This window comes from Lithobates pipiens, unplaced genomic scaffold (genome assembly GCF_037356315.1).
Source record: "Lithobates pipiens isolate NorthernLeopardFrog02 unplaced genomic scaffold, aLitPip1_a1.2 Scaffold_28, whole genome shotgun sequence".
In the NCBI taxonomy this organism is placed as follows: Eukaryota; Metazoa; Chordata; class Amphibia; order Anura; family Ranidae; genus Lithobates; species Lithobates pipiens.
In genome coordinates this window covers 227,819,498-227,839,480 of record NW_027507789.1, presented here as the reverse complement: position 1 = coordinate 227,839,480, position 19,983 = coordinate 227,819,498, and the positions used below count along the sequence as shown (strand labels likewise).

The window sequence follows — 19,983 nt, the reverse complement described above, 5'->3', positions numbered from 1 at the left end:
TGAAGTGATGGTGCTGGGCTTACATGTGACATGTATGTGAAGTGATGGTGCTGGGCTTACATGTGACATGTATGTGAAGTGATGGTGCTGGGCTTACATGGGACATGTATGTGACGTGATGGTGCTGGGCTTACATGTGACATGTATGTGAAGTGATGGTGCTGGGCTTACATGTGTGACATGTATGTGAAGTGATGGTGCTGGGCTTACATGTGTGACATGTATGTGAAGTGATGGTGCTGGGCTTACATGTGACATGTATGTGAAGTGATGGTGCTGGGCTTACATGTGACATGTATGTGAAGTGATGGTGCTGGGCTTACATGTGTGACATGTATGTGAATTGATGGTGCTGGGCTTACATGTGTGACATGTATGTGAAGTGATGGTGCTGGGCTTACATGTGTGACATGTATGTGAAGTGCTGGTGCTGGGCTCACATGTGACATATATGTGAAGTGAGGGTGCTGGGCTTACATGTGACATGTATGTGAAGTGATGGTGCTGGGCTTACATGTGACATGTATGTGAAGTGAGGGTGCTGGGCTTACATGTGCCATGTATGTGAAGTGATGGTGCTGGGCTTACATGTGAAATGTATGTGAAGTGATGGTGCTGGGCTTACATGTGACATGTATGTGAAGTGATGGTGCTGGGCTTACATGTGAAATGTATGTGAAGTGAGGGTGCTGGGCTTACATGTGACATGTATGTGAAGTGATGGTGCTGGGCTTACATGTGAAATGTATGTGAAGTGAGGGTGCTGGGCTTACATGTGACATGTATGTGAATTGATGGTGCTGGGCTTACATGTGACATGTATGTGAAGTGATGGTGCTGGGCTTACATGTGACATGTATGTGAAGTGATGGTGCTGGGCTTACATGTGACATGTATGTGAAGTGAGGGTGCTGGGCTTACATGTGACATGTATGTGAAGTGAGGGTGCTAGGCTTACATGTGACACGTATGTGAAGTGTGCAGGCTCTTCGCACCGCTCTCTCCTGATACTGGAAGAAAGGGGGCTGTGTTGTTTTCCTCTATGTAGACTTCCCTGGGGGTCTCATCCAGCCAGAACCCCACATGCCTATTTGCATATCTCTTGTCTGATTGGAGCAGAGGGAAAAAGGGGAGTGTCTGAGGTGGAGGGCTTCTACCCCAATGAGTTAACATTAGGAGAGGCTCTGATTAGCAGATACTTTTTTTTGTCAGTGATAAGCCTCCCTTTGTGTTCCCTATAGAGGAAGGGTAGCTGTTAACCCTTTCCTGGGAGGAAGAGGGGAAGGGGCACCCATGCCCAGCTGCTTTCCTTTGTCTGAGGTTGCTGTTGGATGGAAGCATTGTCTGTGGCTGGGCTCCCAGGGGACTCGCAGCGCTCCGCTCCTGTTGCTCAGTCTCGCTCCACCTCCAGCCTGGGCTTCTGGAATATGAGGCACCATGGGCTGGTGTGATCGTGGGGTCCAGATGCTGCTGACCACCGTAGGGGCTTTCGCAGCCTTCAGCCTGATGACCATCGCCATTGGCACCGACTACTGGCTCTACTCCCGGGCTCACATCTGCAACGGGACCAACTTCACCATGGACGACCCCCAGAGCCAACCTAAGAAGACCAAGGGGGACCTCACCCACTCAGGACTCTGGAGGATCTGTTGTATTGAGGGTGAGTGTGTGGGGGGGGGGGGGGGGGCATCCTAGAAATGATATCATTGCCGCTCTCTGAGGGCCCCCTGTTGGCTCTAAGCTGATCTTGACCAGGTGGTACCTCAGTCTTTTTTATTGTGTTTTTGATGTGGTTGCTTAGTAACCAGCATCTGGAGATCCAGCAGCATCCCTGTGATAGATAGCAAGACATTACCAGGATCTTTACACATCTTTGTGTGGCCTGCTGTGAGAATCCTCCCTTCAACCCTGTACTTAGCTATAGAAAGTAATACTGTACACCGGGGGGGTGCCCGACATTGTGATAGAATAAGATGTTTAACTCGCCCTTGTATAATAATACTCTGCAGAACTATGGTGGTGTCAGCTCTTCAGGTCTGTTCATGGCTCAGAGAAATATTCTGCAATATAATAGGATGTTTTATCTAATATACAATAAGTTTATACAGACTCTGAAAGGGAAGGGCTTTCACATGGTAATGGAAATTATGGAAAGGGTTCATTTAGCTTCTATTCTGACACCACAGACTGTGTTACAGTGTGCATTGATGGGAGGGGAATGAATGTCATGAAATCTTGATGGGAAGCTTGTTTAGGTGAGTTTGGATAGAGGAGCTGTCCAACCGGCTCTGATGCTGAAAAAGCCCAGCTGTTACGTGATGGAGATGCAAATTGACCGCGGTGCTGAAGCTGACCAGCTGTTCGGTGATGGAGATGTCCATTGACTGTGGTGCTGAAGCTGACCAGCTGCTAGGTGATGGAGTTGTCCATTGACTGTGATGTTGAAGTTGACCAGGGATGGAGATATCCATTAACTGTGGTGCTGAAGCTGACCAGCTGCTAGGTGATGGAGCTGTTCATTGATTGTTGTGCTGATGCTGCCCAGATATTAGGTGATAAGGGATTGTCCATCAGCTTTGGTGCTGTTAAGTGATGGAGATGTCCATCGGGTCTGGTGCTAAAACTGTCCAGCTGTTAGGTGATGGAGATGTCCATTGACTGTGGTGCTGAAGTTGACCAGGGATGGAGATATCTATTGGCTGTGGTGCTGTTAGATGATGGAGCTGTTCATTGATTGTTGTGCTGATGCTGCCCAGATATTAGGTGATAAGAGATTGTCCATCGGCTCTGGTGCTGTTAAGTGATGGAGATGTCCATTGGGTCTGGTGCTAAAATTGTCCAGCTGTTAGGCAATAGAGCTGTCCACTGACTATGGTGCTGAAGCTGGCCAGCTGTTAGGTGATAGAGATGTCCATTGGCTGTGGTGCTGAAGATGACCAGCTCTTAAGTGATGGAGCTGTCCATCAGGTCTGGTGCTAAAACTGTCCAGCTGTTAGGTGATGGAGATGTCCATTGACTGTGGTGCTGAAGTTGACCAGCTGTTAGATGATGGAGCTGTTCATTGATTGTTGTGCTGATGCTGCCCAGATATTAGGTGATAAGAGATTGACCATCAGCTCTGGTGCTGTTAGGTGATGGAACTGTCCATCAGGTCTGGTGCTAAAACTGTCCAGCTGTTAGGAAATGGAGCTGTCCACTGACTGTGGTGCTGAAGCTGGCCAGCTGTTAGGTGATGGAGATGTCATTGACTGGAGTGCTGAAACAGCCAAGCTGTTAGGTGATTGAGATTGTCCATTGGCTTTGGTGCTGAAGCTGCCCAGCAGTTAGGTGATGGAGCTGTCCATCAGGTCTGGTGCTGAAGCTGTCAATTGCCTCTGGCGCTGGAGGCGACTGGGCTATCCATCGGTTCTGGTGTTGAAACCAAACATCTATGAAGTGATTGAGCTGTCCATTGGTTCTGCTGCTAAAACTGTCCAGCTGTTAGGCAATGGAGCTGTCCACTGACTGTGGTGCTGAAGCTATCCAGCTCTTAGGTGATGGAGATGTCCATTGGCTGTGGTGCTGAAGCTGAGCAGCTGTTGGATGATGAAGATGTCCATTGGCTGTGGTGCTGAAGCGGAGCAGCTGTTAGGTGATGGAGATGTCCATTGACTGTGGTGCTGAATCTAACCAGCGGTTAGTTGATGGAGATGTCCATTGACTGTGGTGCTGAATCTAACCAGCGGTTAGGTGATGGAGATGTCCATTGACTGTGGTGCTGAATCTGACCAGCGGTTAGGTGATGGAGATGTCCATTGACTGTGGTGCTGAATCTGACCAGCGGTTAGGTGATTGAGATGTCCATTGACTGTGGTGCTGAATCTAACCAGCAGTTAGGTGATGGAGATGTCCATTGACTGTGGTGCTGAATCTGACCAGCGGTTAGGTGATTGAGATGTCCATTGACTGTGGTGCAGAAATTGCCCAGCTGTTAGGCAATGGAGGTGTTAAAGTGTATGTAAACCCCCACCTTGTAAAACAACTCATTCAGTTTAAAATAGAAATAAAAGGCAAAATATTTGTGTATAGATATTTAAAAAAAAAAATTTTAAATTTGAAACTCTTTTTTTTTAATAAGTGATCACATTTCTCTGTTCTCAGCTGCATAAGAGCTGGGGGAGTAAAAACAGCAGCACACTTAGCTTTCCAGTGAAAGACTGTGTGAAAAAGGGGGGGGGGTGCATAATGTGTTTTTTCATAGGAAAGCAAAAGGAGGACTTTCTCATACAAGTACATGGTAAAGCAGCCACATATCTGTCAATTGCCTCTGGCGCTGAAGGTGGCTGAGCTAGCTAACCATCGGTTCTGGTGTTGAAGCTAAACAGCCATGAAGTGATTGAGCTGTCCATTGGGTCTGCTGCTAAAACTGTCCAGCTGTAAGGTGATGGAGATGTCCATTGATTGTGGTGCTGAAGCTGGGCAGTTGTTAGGTGATGGAGATGTCCATTGACTGTGGTTCTGAAGCTGGGCAGTTGTTAGGTGACGGAGTTGTCCATTGATTGTGGTGCTGAAGCTGGGCAGTTGTTAGGTGACGGAGTTGTCCATTGATTGTGGTGCTGAAGCTGGGCAGTTGTTAGGTGATGGAGTTGTCCATTGAGTGGTGCTGAAGCTGGGAAGTTGTTAGGTGATGGAGATGTCCATTGATTGTGGTGTTGAAGCTGGGCAGTTGTTAGGTGATGGAGTTGTCCATTGATTGTGGTGTTGAAGCTGGGCAGTTGTTAGGTGATGGAGATGTCCATTGATTGTGGTGCTGAAGCTGGGAAGTTGTTAGGTGATGGAGATGTCCATTGATTGTGGTGTTGAAGCTGGGCAGTTGTTAGGTGATGGAGTTGTCCATTGAGTGGTGCTGAAGCTGGGAAGTTGTTAGGTGACGAAGTTGTCCATTGATTGTGGTGCTGAAGCTGGGCAGTTGTTAGGTGATGGAGTTGTCCATTGAGTGGTGCTGAAGCTGGGAAGTTGTTAGGTGACGAAGTTGTCCATTGATTGTGGTGCTGAAGCTGGGCAGTTGTTAGGTGATGGAGTTGTCCATTGAGTGGTGCTGAAGCTGGGCAGTTGTTAGGTGACGAAGTTGTCCATTGATTGTGGTGCTGAAGCTGGGCAGTTGTTAGGTGATGGAGATGTCCATTGATTGTGGTGTTGAAGCTGGGCAGTTGTTAGGTGATGGAGTTGTCCATTGAGTGGTGCTGAAGCTGGGCAGTTGTTAGGTGATGGAGATGTCCATTGATTGTGGTGTTGAAGCTGGGCAGTTGTTAGGTGATGGAGTTGTCCATTGAGTGGTGCTGAAGCTGGGAAGTTGTTAGGTGATGGAGATGTCCATTGATTGTGGTGTTGAAGCTGGGCAGTTGTTAGGTGATGGAGTTGTCCATTGATTGTGGTGTTGAAGCTGGGCAGTTGTTAGGTGATGGAGATGTCCATTGATTGTGGTGCTGAAGCTGGGAAGTTGTTAGGTGATGGAGATGTCCATTGATTGTGGTGTTGAAGCTGGGCAGTTGTTAGGTGATGGAGTTGTCCATTGAGTGGTGCTGAAGCTGGGCAGTTGTTAGGTGATGGAGATGTCCATTGATTGTGGTGTTGAAGCTGGGCAGTTGTTAGGTGATGGAGTTGTCCATTGAGTGGTGCTGAAGCTGGGAAGTTGTTAGGTGATGGAGATGTCCATTGATTGTGGTGTTGAAGCTGGGCAGTTGTTAGGTGATGGAGTTGTCCATTGATTGTGGTGTTGAAGCTGGGCAGTTGTTAGGTGATGGAGATGTCCATTGATTGTGGTGCTGAAGCTGGGAAGTTGTTAGGTGATGGAGATGTCCATTGATTGTGGTGTTGAAGCTGGGCAGTTGTTAGGTGATGGAGTTGTCCATTGAGTGGTGCTGAAGCTGGGAAGTTGTTAGGTGACGAAGTTGTCCATTGATTGTGGTGCTGAAGCTGGGCAGTTGTTAGGTGATGGAGTTGTCCATTGAGTGGTGCTGAAGCTGGGAAGTTGTTAGGTGACGAAGTTGTCCATTGATTGTGGTGCTGAAGCTGGGCAGTTGTTAGGTGATGGAGTTGTCCATTGAGTGGTGCTGAAGCTGGGCAGTTGTTAGGTGACGAAGTTGTCCATTGATTGTGGTGCTGAAGCTGGGCAGTTGTTAGGTGATGGAGATGTCCATTGATTGTGGTGTTGAAGCTGGGCAGTTGTTAGGTGATGGAGTTGTCCATTGAGTGGTGCTGAAGCTGGGCAGTTGTTAGGTGATGGAGATGTCCATTGATTGTGGTGTTGAAGCTGGGCAGTTGTTAGGTGATGGAGTTGTCCATTGAGTGGTGCTGAAGCTGGGAAGTTGTTAGGTGATGGAGATGTCCATTGATTGTGGTGTTGAAGCTGGGCAGTTGTTAGGTGATGGAGTTGTCCATTGATTGTGGTGTTGAAGCTGGGCAGTTGTTAGGTGATGGAGATGTCCATTGATTGTGGTGCTGAAGCTGGGAAGTTGTTAGGTGATGGAGATGTCCATTGATTGTGGTGTTGAAGCTGGGCAGTTGTTAGGTGATGGAGTTGTCCATTGAGTGGTGCTGAAGCTGGGAAGTTGTTAGGTGACGAAGTTGTCCATTGATTGTGGTGCTGAAGCTGGGCAGTTGTTAGGTGATGGAGTTGTCCATTGAGTGGTGCTGAAGCTGGGAAGTTGTTAGGTGACGAAGTTGTCCATTGATTGTGGTGCTGAAGCTGGGCAGTTGTTAGGTGATGGAGTTGTCCATTGAGTGGTGCTGAAGCTGGGCAGTTGTTAGGTGACGAAGTTGTCCATTGATTGTGGTGCTGAAGCTGGGCAGTTGTTAGGTGATGGAGATGTCCATTGAGTGGTGCTGAAGCTGGGCAGTTGTTAGGTGATGGAGATGTCCATTGAGTGGTGCTGAAGCTGGGCAGTTGTTAGGTGACGAAGTTGTCCATTGATTGTGGTGCTGAAGCTGGGCAGTTGTTAGGTGATGGAGTTGTCCATTGAGTGGTGCTGAAGCTGGGCAGTTGTTAGGTGACGAAGTTGTCCATTGATTGTGGTGCTGAAGCTGGGCAGTTGTTAGGTGATGGAGTTGTCCATTGAGTGGTGCTGAAGCTGGGCAGTTGTTAGGTGACGAAGTTGTCCATTGATTGTGGTGTTGAAGCTGGGCAGTTGTTAGGTGATGGAGTTGTCCATTGAGTGGTGCTGAAGCTGGGCAGTTGTTAGGTGATGGAGATGTCCATTGATTGTGGTGTTGAAGCTGGGCAGTTGTTAGGTGATGGAGTTGTCCATTGAGTGGTGCTGAAGCTGGGAAGTTGTTAGGTGATGGAGATGTCCATTGATTGTGGTGTTGAAGCTGGGCAGTTGTTAGGTGATGGAGTTGTCCATTGAGTGGTGCTGAAGCTGGGAAGTTGTTAGGTGATGGAGATGTCCATTGATTGTGGTGCTGAAGCTGGGCAGTTGTTAGGTGACGAAGTTGTCCATTGATTGTGGTGCTGAAGCTGGGCAGTTGTTAGGTGATGGAGTTGTCCATTGAGTGGTGCTGAAGCTGGCCAGCTGTTAGGTGACTGAGCTATCTACTGGCTATGGTGTTGAAGCTATACAGCTGTGAAGTGATGGAGCCATCCATTGGGTTTGGTGCTAAAGCTGCCCAGTTGTTAGGTGATTGCCCATTGGGTCTGAAGCCGAAGCGTCCATTCGGTCTTTGCGCTGGGTTCATCGTGTCTGATGCTTAAAGTGGTATTAAACCCTCAAGGTTTTTCACCTCCTATACATGAAGGTGAAAAACCTTCTGTAGTGCAGCAGCCCCCCCCGGAGGCCCCATTTGACTTACCTGAACCCGATCGATGAGAACGAGGCCATCAGCTCCAGCCGCTGTCTCGGGTCCTCATTGAACAGATTCATAGCGGCAGGAGCCATTGGCTGCTGGGGGGCGGGGCTGAGTCCTGCTGTCTGTGTCAAAGGACGCAGTAGCAGGACTCGGTAGAGCGTCTGCACAAATGCCCCCATGGAATGCGGCTCTCCATGGGGGCACTTGACGCGGGGAGGAGCCAGGAGTGTCGCTGGGGGACCCCAAAAGAGGAGGATCGGGGTCGTTCTGTGCAAAACCCTTGCACAGAGGAGGTAAGTATGACATGTTTGTTATTTAAAAAAAAAAAAAAAAAAAAAACCTTACAACCCTTTTAAGCTCAAAAACAAAAATGTTATATATTACGGCTTAACAATCATTAGATGCGGCGGCTGCATTCATTTTCTTTTTTAGGTTCTTTCCCTCTGTCTTCACCTGGTTATTTGGTCAGTAACACACCTCCTGTATGAAGGAGCACAGGGGGTGCCTTTGGAAAGCAGCATTCTTGGTCTGGGGGGAGGGGAGTGTTTGATGGACTAGCAGATTTAAATACACTAACAAATTGAAGCCGCACTCCAGCTCACAATTTTATAATCAGACACATTTATTTCGTTTTTTTTTTTTTGCTTGTTTGTTTTGGGTCTGGGGGTGAAGCTGGCCGGCGGTTGTGGTGCTAAGGCTGGTCTGTGGTTGTGCTGAATAAAGGGATACAGCAAGAAAGGAAGGCGAGGATTATTGATAGTTACCCCCAATGCTGCCCCCCTCTCCATCCACTGGGTGGGCGGGAGCCCTATGAACAGGAGTGGGGAGTAGAAAGGGAGGAGGCTTGTATGGATTTCTACTTCTTATCCATAGATTTCCCTTTACTTTCCTAATTAGCAGCCAAGCTGTGGCATTAATGATCTCCTCCGGGGCTGATGTTCTGAGCGGCTGAATTGTGCTTGTTAGAGGGCTGCAGCGCAGGTTGGACAGCTTGGGGGTCTTGCTGGTGGCACAGTGACTGCAATGAAGAGGTTTTATGTCAGGGACGGATCCAGCCCACCTGATCTGGGGGTGCAGGAACAAAAGTCAGGTGGGCATGGGGGGTCAATGCTGTGTGTGAGTCGCTGACAGTCGGTCGCACAGTGTGGTAGAGAACCCGCATTCCCCGCTCACCCACCGCACTTCTCTACCACCAGTCACCCCCTGGAAGTAGACATGTGACATTCCTTTCCTTCCGAATTAATATTCAGACACATTTTTTGTAATTCGGAGATTCGGATATATCCAAAAACCAGAATTACAATATAAACAAATTTTACCAAAAGCTCCGAATAACGTAACAAAATTCGGACTGAAATTCGAATCGAATTTTACATTAACCACTTGCAGACCGGACCAATTTGCTGGTCAAAGACCAGACCCCTTTTTGTGAGTCGGCACTGCGTCGCTTTAACTGACAATTGCGCGGTCGTGCGACGTGGCTCCCAAACAAAATTGACGTCTTTTTTTTCCCCACAAATAGAGCTTTCTTTTGGTGGCATTTGATCACCTCTGCGGTTTTTATTTTTTGCGCTATAACCAAAAATAGAGCGACAATTTAGAAAAAAACGCATTATTTCTTACTTTTTGGTATAATAAATATCCCCCAAAAATATATAAAAAAACATTTTTTTCCCCTCAGTTTAGGCCGATACGTATTCTTCTACATATTTTTGGTAAAAAAAATCGCAATAAGCGATTATTGATTGGTTTGCGCAAAAGTTATAGCGTTTACAAAATAGGGATAGTTTTATAGCATTTTTATTAATAATTTTTTTTTTTTTTTTACTAGTAATGGCGGCGATCAGCGATTTTTATTGTGACTGCGACATTGTGGGGGACCCATCGGACATTTTTGACACATTTTTGGGACCATTGTCATTTATACAGTAATCACTGCTATATAAATGCAGCGATTCCTGTGTAAATGACACTGGCAGTGAAAGGGTTAACCAGTGGGTGGCAGTGTAGGGGTTAAGTGTTCCTAGGGGTGTGTTACTAACTGTGGGGGGGTTGGGCTTTCATTTAGTGAACACTGATCTCTGCTCCAATCACATGGAGCAGAGATCAGCGTCACTAGTTGCTAGGCAGAATGGAGAAATGTTGTTTACACAGCATTTCCTCCATTCGGCTGCTCCGTGAGACGATCGCGGGGATGCCTGCGGCGATCGAGTCCGCGGGTCCCGCGACCGGACTCACGGGGGTCCCGACCAGCGCGGGAGCGCGCCGCTGGCGGCGCGCTCCCGATGGCAGGGCGGCATTGAATATTGGACGTACCTGTATGCCAATATGCCTGCCCGTGCCATTCTGTCGACGTACATCACGTGCGCTGGTCGGGAAGTAGTTAAACTCCAGTCGAATTCTAACTACACATTAGAGCTGCACGATTAATCGTTAAAAAACCGCAATCTCGATTCACTCACCCCCCCCCCCCCCCCCACGATCTCTTCCACTGAGAGTAGGTGATTCTTTCATATAAACAAGTGGAGAGATTATCTGCTCACTCAGCTGACAAAAGAAAGCATCCCGGGCAATCTGCCAAGTTTAGAACTTGAAACATTGTAACTAACGCTTACTTCTTTAGGTCAAAGGGATAAACAAATAATCTGGGCAGCCTGACAAACTTTCAACTGTGTTAATGCAGGAAGTTTAATCACTTAAAGTCTAAATCTTTTTCCGACACTTCTTTTTTAATTTAAAATCAATATTTTTTGCTAGAAAATTACTTGGAACCCCCAAACATTATAATATATATATAATTTTAGCAGAGACCCTAGGGAATAAAATGGCAATTGCTGCAATATTTTATGTCACACTGTATTTGCCCAGCAGTTTTTCAAATGCAATTTTTTGGGAAAAAATACAATTCAATAAATAAAAAAAAAAAATGAAACAGTAAAGTTAGCACAATTTTTTTTTGTTTTAATGTGAAAGATGATGTTACGCCGCGAGAATCGTGAGAGAATCGTGATCTATCTTCTAAGCAAAAAAAATCGTGATTCTCATTTTAGCCAGAATCGTGCAGCTCTACTTCACATTTTGCTGAAATCAAAGACTGTGTGTTATTAGAGGACCACTTCGATAAATAATGCTGTTTTTGTTCATCCAAAGGCGATTTAAGGAGTCATTGTAATCACTTGATGAAAATTGTATTTTTTATTTTTTTGTTTGTTCACTTTGCTGCATTCAAGTTTGAAAACTTTATAACATTTTCGTTTCGACGGATTCGAAAATGTATCGATCTGAACGCTTCGAACCGAAAAGAATCGGTGAATTCGAAGAAAATGTGAAAATTCCGAATACGAATTGAACGAATCAACCAAATTGAACTAAACAAAATAATTAGATTAACTCATCGAAACAAAACAAATTTTGACGTCATTGACATGTACCCTGGAAGTAAAGTCTGACAGGTAGTGCAGAGGGGATGAGGGCGTGCACAGGGAACAATAGTATGTATTATCAGAGTCCTCACTATATCAGGTGTCCCTATCAGAGACCCCCCACATATCAGGGTCCCCATCAGGGCCCCACTTTATGTCAGGGTCCCCATCAGAGCCACACCTTATGTCAGGGTTCCCATCAGGGCCCCACCTTATGTCAGGGTCCCCATCAGGACCCCACCTTATATCAGGGTCCCCATCAGGGCCCCACCTTATGTCAGGGTCCCCACCAGGGCCCCACCTTATGTCAGGGTCCCCATCAGGGCCCCACCTTATGTCAGGGTCCCCATCAGGGCCCCACCTTATGTCAGGGTCCCCATCAGGGCCCCACCTTATGTCAGGGTCCCCATCAGGGCCCCACCTTATGTCAGAGTCCCCATCAGGGCCCCACCTTATGTCAGGGTCCCCATCAGGGCCCCACCTTATATCAGGATCCCCATCAGGGCCCCACCTTATATCAGGATCCCCATCAGGGCCCCACCTTATATCAGGATCCCCATCAGGGCCCCACCTTATATCAGGATCCCCATCAGAACCCCACCTTATGTCAGGGTCCCCATCAGAGCCCCACTTTAGGTCAGGGTCCCCATCAGAGCCCACCGCCCTTACATCAGGTGTCCCCATCAGGCTGGCTCATGGACCAGTGGATGCGCTCTCAGAGACTTGGGGGGGGGGGCACAACTATGTAACTATGTAACAACTAAAATCTAGGAGAAGTATAGCCCACCCAGCACCCCCTAGATCTGGGCCTGTTTTATGTATGGACTGTATATGGTCTGGAGTGGAGATGAAGGCTGTACTTTTATCCTTCACCTGAGGTGAGAGATTGACCCGGATTCTGTAACTTAAACCCCCCCCCCCCCCCACCCCCTTCAGATACAATACTGATCAATCCGCAATGTAGAAAAATGAATACAATGAAATCACAACTGTCTGTGTTCCCTACGGCAACCATCACACTCCTTCCATCCCCCTCTAATGTAGATTGGGAAACCGAGTGACTGAGGCCTATCATAGCTGGAAGCAGGAAATGTCTGGTGCTCCATTGTATCGTTCTACTCATTGTATCCTTCTACTCCTTGTATCCTTCTACTCCTTGTATCCTTCTACTCCTTGTATCCTTCTACTCATCGTATCCTTCTACTCATCGTATCCTTCTACTCATCGTATCCTTCTACTCATCGTATCCTTGTATCCTTCTACTCCTTGTATCCTTCTACTCCTTGTATCCTTCTACTCATTGTATCCTTCTACTCCTTGTATCCTTCTACTCCTTGTATCCTTCTACTCCTTGTATCCTTCTACTCCTTGTATCCTTCTACTCATCGTATCCTTCTACTCATCGTATCCTTCTACTCATCGTATCCTTGTATCCTTCTACTCCTTGTATCCTTCTACTCCTTGTATCCTTCTACTCATTGTATCCTTCTACTCATTGTATCCTTCTACTCCTTGTATCCTTCTACTCATCGTATCCTTCTACTCATCGTATCCTTCTACTCATCGTATCCTTCTACTCATCGTATCCTTCTACTCATCGTATCCTTCTACTCATCGTATCCTTCTACTCCTTGTATCATTAATGATGGGAGTAATACCCTAGTGAGACCCACACAAGACTTCTCTCTCTCTCTTCTCTTCTTTTTCTCTCTCCTCTTCTCCTACTCAATCCTTTGTCTCCTTTTGCTTCTATTTTCGAATTCTTCCTCTCTTCTCTTTTTCCTCATCTTTTCTTTCTCTAGCTCTCTCTTTCTTTTTATCATTCCTCCCCCCCCCCCCCCCCCCCCCACTTATTCTCTTCTCTCTCATCTCCTCCAGTTTACTCCTTCCTTTCTCTTTATTTCTGCTCCCTCTCCTTTTTTCCCCTCTCTTACTCTGTTCTTCTCCAGCTCATTTTTCCATCTCTAGCTCTATTAACACCCCCCTCCCCCAAAGAAAACCAACCCCCCCCAAAACCCATTACTCTCTCCACATTCCTCTCTCTTTCTCCACCATCTTTCCTTTCCCTCTCTTTGTTTCTCACTTCTTATTCCACTTCTGTCCCCCTCCCTTCTTTCTCCTCTTCTCTCTCTGCTCTTCTCTTTCTCTCATCTTCTCCACCTCACTCCTCCCCTTTTATTTCTATTACCCCCTCCCCCAAACCCTCTCACTCTCCAGGTTCCTCCTCTCTCATTCCCCCTTTTTATTTCTATTACCCCCCCCCCCCAAACCCTCTCACTCTCCAGGTTCCTCCTCTCTCATTCCCCCTTTTCTTTCCTCACCATCTTTTCTTCCTCTCTCCATCTCTCTCTTTCTTACTCCTTTTCTCACTTCTGTTTCCCCCTCTGCCCCCCACCCTGTCTCTCTCTTCTCTTCCCTCATCTTCCCCATCTTACTCCAGTTCTCTCTCTACCCCCCCCCCCCCCCATGTTCCTCTCTAATTCACTCTTCTATTTTTCCCCACCATCTTTTCTTTCCTTCTCTATCCCTCTCTTTCTTCTTTCTTACTCTGTTTCTCACTTCTCTTGTCCCCCTCTGTCCCCACCCTCTCTGGCTCACTCCTCCATTTCTCTCAACCCCTCCAACCCCTCCCCCACCCTCTCTCCATGTTCCTCTCTCATTCCCTCTTCTCTTTTTTTGCCCTCTTTTCTTTGCCTCTCTGCAGTATCCTGTTTTCTGCCCCCCCCCCCCCCCCCGTCCCGTCACCCACCCTTCATCTTTCTCCTCTTTTCTCTCTCTTTTCTTCTCTTTCTATCATCTTCTTTATCTCACTCCTCCCTTTTTCCTTCTATTACCCTCTCCCTCTAATGCCCTGTAAGACTTTCCGACAGAAAATGTACGATCGGATCGTGTTGTCGGAAAATCCGATCGTGTGTGGGCTCCATCTGACTTTTTCCATCGGAATTTCCAACACACAGAGTTTGAGTGCTGGCTTTAAAATTTTCCGACAACAAAATCCAATTGTTTAAATCCCGATCGTGTGTAGACAATTCCGACAGACAAAGTGTCACGCATGCTCAGAATAATTTCCGAGACGAAAGCTATTGGCTACTGGCTTCTTTATAGTTCCAATGTACGTGTTGTACGTCACCTCGTTCTGATCAATCAGATTTTATGACAACTTTGTGCGACCGTGTGTATGCAAGACATGTTTGGGCCAAAATCCATCGGAAAAATTCGAGGGATTTTGCTGTCGGAATGTCCATCTCTACTTTCCATCTCCCTCTTCCCCACCATCTCTTCCCGGGTCTGTACACCCGCTGTGCCCATTATGAGGGGTTCCCACCATCCCTGTGCTGAGTTCCCGGCTCTGTACACCCGCTGTGCCCATTATGAGGGGTTCCCACAATCCCCGTGCTGAGTTCCCGGGTCTGTACACCCGCTGTGCCCATTATGAGGGGTTCCCTCCATCCCTGTGCTGAGTTCCTGGGTCTGTACACCCGCTGTGCCCATTATGAGGGGTTCCCACCATCCCTGTGCTGAGTTCCCGGGTCTGTACACCCGCTGTGCCCATTATGAGGGGTTCCCACCATCCCTGTGCTGAGTTCCTGGGTCTGTGCACCCGCTGTGCCCATTATGAGGGGTTCCCTCCATCCCTGTGCTGAGTTCCTGGGTCTGCACACCCGCTGTGCCCATTATGAGGGGTTCCCACCATCCCTGTGCTGAGTTCCTGGGTCTGTACACCCGCTGTGCCCATTATGAGGGGTTCTCACCATCCCTGTGCTGAGTTCCCGGGTCTGTACACCCGCTGTGCCCATTATGAGGGGTTCCCACCATCCCTGTGCTGAGTTCCCGGCTCTGTACACCCGCTGTGCCCATTATGAGGGGTTCCCACAATCCCTGTGCTGAGTTCCCGGGTCTGTACACCCGCTGTGCCCATTATGAGGGGTTCCCACCATCCCTGTGCTGAGTTCCCGGGTCTGTACACCCGCTGTGCCCATTATGAGGGGTTCCCACCATCCCTGTGCTGAGTTCCTGGGTCTGTACACCCGCTGTGCCCATTATGAGGGGTTCCCACCATCCCTGTGCTGAGTTCCCGGGTCTGTACACCCGCTGTGCCCATTATGAGGGGTTCCCACCATCCCTGTGCTGAGTTCCTGGGTCTGTGCACCCGCTGTGCCCATTATGAGGGGTTCCCTCCATCCCTGTGCTGAGTTCCTGGGTCTGTGCACCCGCTGTGCCCATTATGAGGGGTTCCCACCATCCCTGTGCTGAGTTCCTGGGTCTGTGCACCCGCTGTGCCCATTATGAGGGGTTCCCACCATCCCTGTGCTGAGTTCCTGGGTCTGTACACCCGCTGTGCCCATTATGAGGGGTTCCCACCATTCCTGTGCTGAGTTCCCGGGTCTGTACACCCGCTGTGCCCATTATGAGGGGTTCCCACCATCCCTGTGCTGAGTTCCTGGGTCTGTACACCCGCTGTGCCCATTATGAGGGGTTCTCACCATCCCTGTGCTGAGTTCCCGGGTCTGTACACCCGCTGTGCCCATTATGAGGGGTTCCCACCATCCCTGTGCTGAGTTCCTGGGTCTGTACACCCGCTGTGCCCATTATGAGGGGTTCCCTCCATCCCTGTGCTGAGTTCCTGGGTCTGTACACCCGCTGTGCCCATTATGAGGGGTTCCCACCATCCCTGTGCTGAGTTCCCGGGTCTGTACACCCGCTGTGCCCATTATGAGGGGTTCCCACCATCCCTGTGCTGAGTTCCTGGGTCTTTACACCCGCTGTGCCCATTATAAGGAGTTCCCACCATCCCTGTGATCTGTTAAATGTTAGAAAGGTAAGGTTTTAGTGTTAGGTAGACGCTCGTGGATTTAAGAGGGAGTAAAAATATATGTAAACCTAATCATTAAATGTCAAATTATGGTGATCCTGCCATGGAGGTCTCATTTAGATTTGCGGTTGGGTGTAATTAAAAAAAACACATGGGTGGGCCAAGTTTTTAGAGCCTCCCCAACTACCCCCCTTCCCTGGACCTGCAGAGGCAGTGGATGGGGGTGTTTACATGACGCAGTTATTATGCTTTGCGGTAGAAACCATCACTCTTGTCATGTTCAGTGGGCAGTAAGACCGCCTAAGGCAACCGATTCAAGTGAGTGGGGTTGAGCTGCAAAGCCCCCCCAACTGTATGTAACACGCACTCTTGTGTCGCACCGGTGCGCCAATTACAGGGCTAAAACAGGCAGTGAGAAAGCATCTCACTGCCCATCAAATGTCTCTAAAGAGCAATCCAAACGTGGATCACTTTTCAGGAGCCAGGCAGTTAAGATGTAAAATGTATGCTTAGAGAGTGAAAACGGTCTGTTGTCTGTCTCTCAGTTGTGCTTTTGCATTGTCACCCCGTCACATGCTCAGACATGGTCCAGTGAGACGGCCCAGATCAATGAAGTGCAGCCGACACTATAGCAAGTGCATGTGGACAAGAAGTGGCTGAAAGAGGCCGCAGGGGATGAGCAGCACTGAGATATAAAATAAAAAGGGGGGTGAAAATAATACTTTAAATCAGGCCAATTGTTAATAATTCTGTGCATAGAAGAAGCGAAATGTGGCAGATTTCTCATTTACATCTACTGACTTGTTTCAGTGTCAGGTCTGGCGGGTTTAGGCAGGCAAGGGGGGGAGGGAGGGGGTAGTTGTTAGGGGGGAGCGGTAAGATTAAGGACACGTTTTAGCTCAGGGACACTTCGGGGAGATTTCCACTTGATTTCCGCGCTGAAAGCCAAATACAGCGAAAACTAACAAGCAGCAATTAATGCAGCTCCGTGTTCATTAAAAGATAATGAAATGTATTTTTTATTGTGTAAGGATCAGGATTGTACTTTGTATCAGCCTCTTGTATTCTCAGATACAGCAGCACTCTGACAGGGGAAGGCTGCGCCACCAGGGCCGGGACAAGGGGTGGGCGGGCTGGGCGCAGCAGTAGGAGGGCCAGGGCCGCTGGTGAGGCAGTACAGGCAGCCCTCCTGTACCAGGCCCAGGCCCCATCAGTTTAAAAAGGGGGGCCCAGATACCTCCCCAGCAGGCAGGGGCGGACTGACAACTCATGGGGCCCCCGGGCAATAGGAGATTATGGGGTCCCCAGGCAATCAGAGATTATGGGGCCACATAGTATACACAAACACACACACAGTATAATATCACACACACAGTACACACAGACATGTTACTATTGGCTGAGAAGGTACTGGAGAGGTGGGGCAACTATAATCTCAGGTTTTACTGAGGCTGGCAACCCTGATGGGGCCCCCTAGTGGCATGGGGCCCTCAGGCAGTGCCCGAGTAGCCCAATGGTCAGTCCACCCCTGCCAGCAGGAGTGATGACTGCACTGCGTTACTGCCAGCTCTTGTTGCCCCCGCCCGCAGCTCTGCCACCTTCTCCTACATTTTCTCCCACCGGTTGCACTGCAGGGGGATTGGTGTCTTGGCCCTCATTCTGCTGTCCAGGCCCCCCCTATGTGCCCCTCCTTCCCAGTGCTGCTGGCTTCCCTCCCCCCACCAGCAGATGCTGAGGGCACACGGGGGGAGATTCAGGGTGGAGAGCGAAGGGGGGGCATTAGATATGTCTCATTTACCAGCCCCTTCCTTTCAACAATGAACACACTGAGCGATTGGTGCCGATCACTCGCGGTGTTCATTCACCACTGATTCATAGTAGGTTGTGTTTACTATGCTTCACTTTGTGAATGAACAGGAAACCTCAGAGCACTTCCCAGTCATTCCCTGTCCAGTGTGGCTGAGGCAGCAGAGAAAGGAACTGGGGAATCTCTTTCCTCAATCCCTTCTCTGTCTCAAATGTGAGATATCACCCTGATATTTCACCAAAAAAACAAAACGGGGGGGTGGGGGGGGGGGGGAACCTGTCAGGTAGGCTGTATGGGGCCGCGTGATTTCTAACAGCAGCCCTTCACCACACACCCGCTGCAGACCAGTGACCAGCAACTAGTGGGCGTCATATGTCTGCTCTGATAGCTACCAATGCCACAAAAACACCCCGCAGGGGCAACTACATTCCAGAATGCAAGACACGCATCTGCAGTGCATGCTCTGTGCCCATGGATCCCAACCGTCCCGGATTTGGAGGGACTGTCCCTGATTTGGAGCAATGTTCCTCTGTCCATCATTTCCCCTCCTTTATCCCTCATATAGTTGTATATAAACTTTTTATCTTTCAAAAATTGTTTTCCCGCGCTAAACCTTTCATTCAAATTCTAAATTGTTGCATTTGTAAATTCCAAAGGCCAATATAAAGAAATAATAATAAAAAAAAAAAAAAAGCACTTGTGGGTTTAACTAATCGTTATTTTGTACAATTCTCCTTTAAGGGGGCGTGACAGGGGGTACATACTTTTGCTAATAGGTGTCCCTCATTCCCATCTCAAAAAGTTGTAAGGTAGGCCCATGCCAACCATGGGCAGCCGGGGGAAAGGTGGGCACAAAATGGGCATGGGGCCATTCTACGCCATGCATTAGCAGCGGGAGGGGGTGGCACAGTTCTGCATCTTTGCCCTGGGCGTTGCACGAACTGGGCAGCACTATTAAGAACCAGTAAGGTGTGCTGCATGGGAATGTGCTGACAAGGAACATGCAGATACAAGAAAAGTGCAAAGCGAGCAGAAAGATGACCTCCCCGGTCTTCTGCTGCTCCATTACCCAGTTACAGGCTGCATTTCTTTAACTTCTTCAGATCCGCGCTATAGCCGAATGACGGCTACAGTGCAGACCTACTTTGCCGGGAGTATGTCAATAAGTGTCCTCCCGTGCCCGAGCGGGCCTGTGCACGCTGCTCGCTCTGTAATCAGGAAGTTAATGAGACTCGGCTGAACACAGATCGGAGTAAGGGGTCGACTCCGACCCTTTACCGCGTGATCAACTGTTAGCCAATGACAACTGATCGTGTGATGTAAACAGAGCCGGTAATAGGTAATCCTTGCGCTGACAGCGTGAGGAGACAAAAAAGGCGATCACCGGCGGCTCTCAGAGGGACATCGGTCCCAATCAAGGAGACCTTCCTGCCAGCTCATCTGTGCCAGTGCCAGCTACCAGTGCACAACAGTGCCGCCTACCAGTGCCCACCAGCACCACCTACCAGTGCCCACCGTGCCACCCATCAGTGCCCACAGTGCCACTTATCAGTGCCTCATCAACAGTGCTGCCCATCAGTGTCACCTACCACTGTCCATCAGTAACACCTATCAGTGGCCATCAGTACCGCTTTATCTGTGCCCATCAGTAATGCCTTATCTGTGCCCATCAGTAATGCCTTATCTGTGCCCATCAGTACCGCCTTATCTGTGCCTATCAGTAACGCCTTATCGGTCCCCATCAGTAACGCCTTATCTGTGCCTATCAGTAACGCCTTATCTGTCCCCATCAGTAACGCCTTATCTGTGCCTATCAGTGCCGCCTTATCTGTGCCTATCAGTGCCGCCTTATCTGTGCCTATCAGTGCCGCCTTATCTGTGCCTATCAGTACCGCCTTATCTGTGCCTATCAGTACCGCCTTATCTGTCCCCATCAGTGCCACCTTATCTGTGCCTATCAGTGACACCTATCAGTGCCATCAGTAACACCTATCAGTGCCCTTCAGTGCCACCCATCAGTGCCATCTTAACAGCGGCCATCAGTGCCACTTTATCTGTGCCCATCAGTACCGTCTTATCTGTGCCTATCAGTAACGCCTTATCTGTCCCCATCAGTA

At 48.7% G+C, this 19,983-nt stretch overlaps 1 protein-coding gene across 1 annotated transcript in view; it reads left to right on the top strand.

The window, feature by feature from the left end:
• Positions 1 to 1,162: 1,162 nt before the first annotated feature.
• CACNG4 (calcium voltage-gated channel auxiliary subunit gamma 4) overlaps positions 1,163 to 19,983 on the top strand; it is a 92,874-nt gene continuing 74,053 nt past the window's right edge. Inside the window, exon 1 of the mRNA XM_077460650.1 lies at positions 1,163 to 1,660. Coding sequence (XP_077316776.1) covers positions 1,438 to 1,660 — 223 coding nt within the window. The 5' untranslated portion in view covers positions 1,163 to 1,437. The remainder of the gene's footprint in view (positions 1,661 to 19,983) is intronic.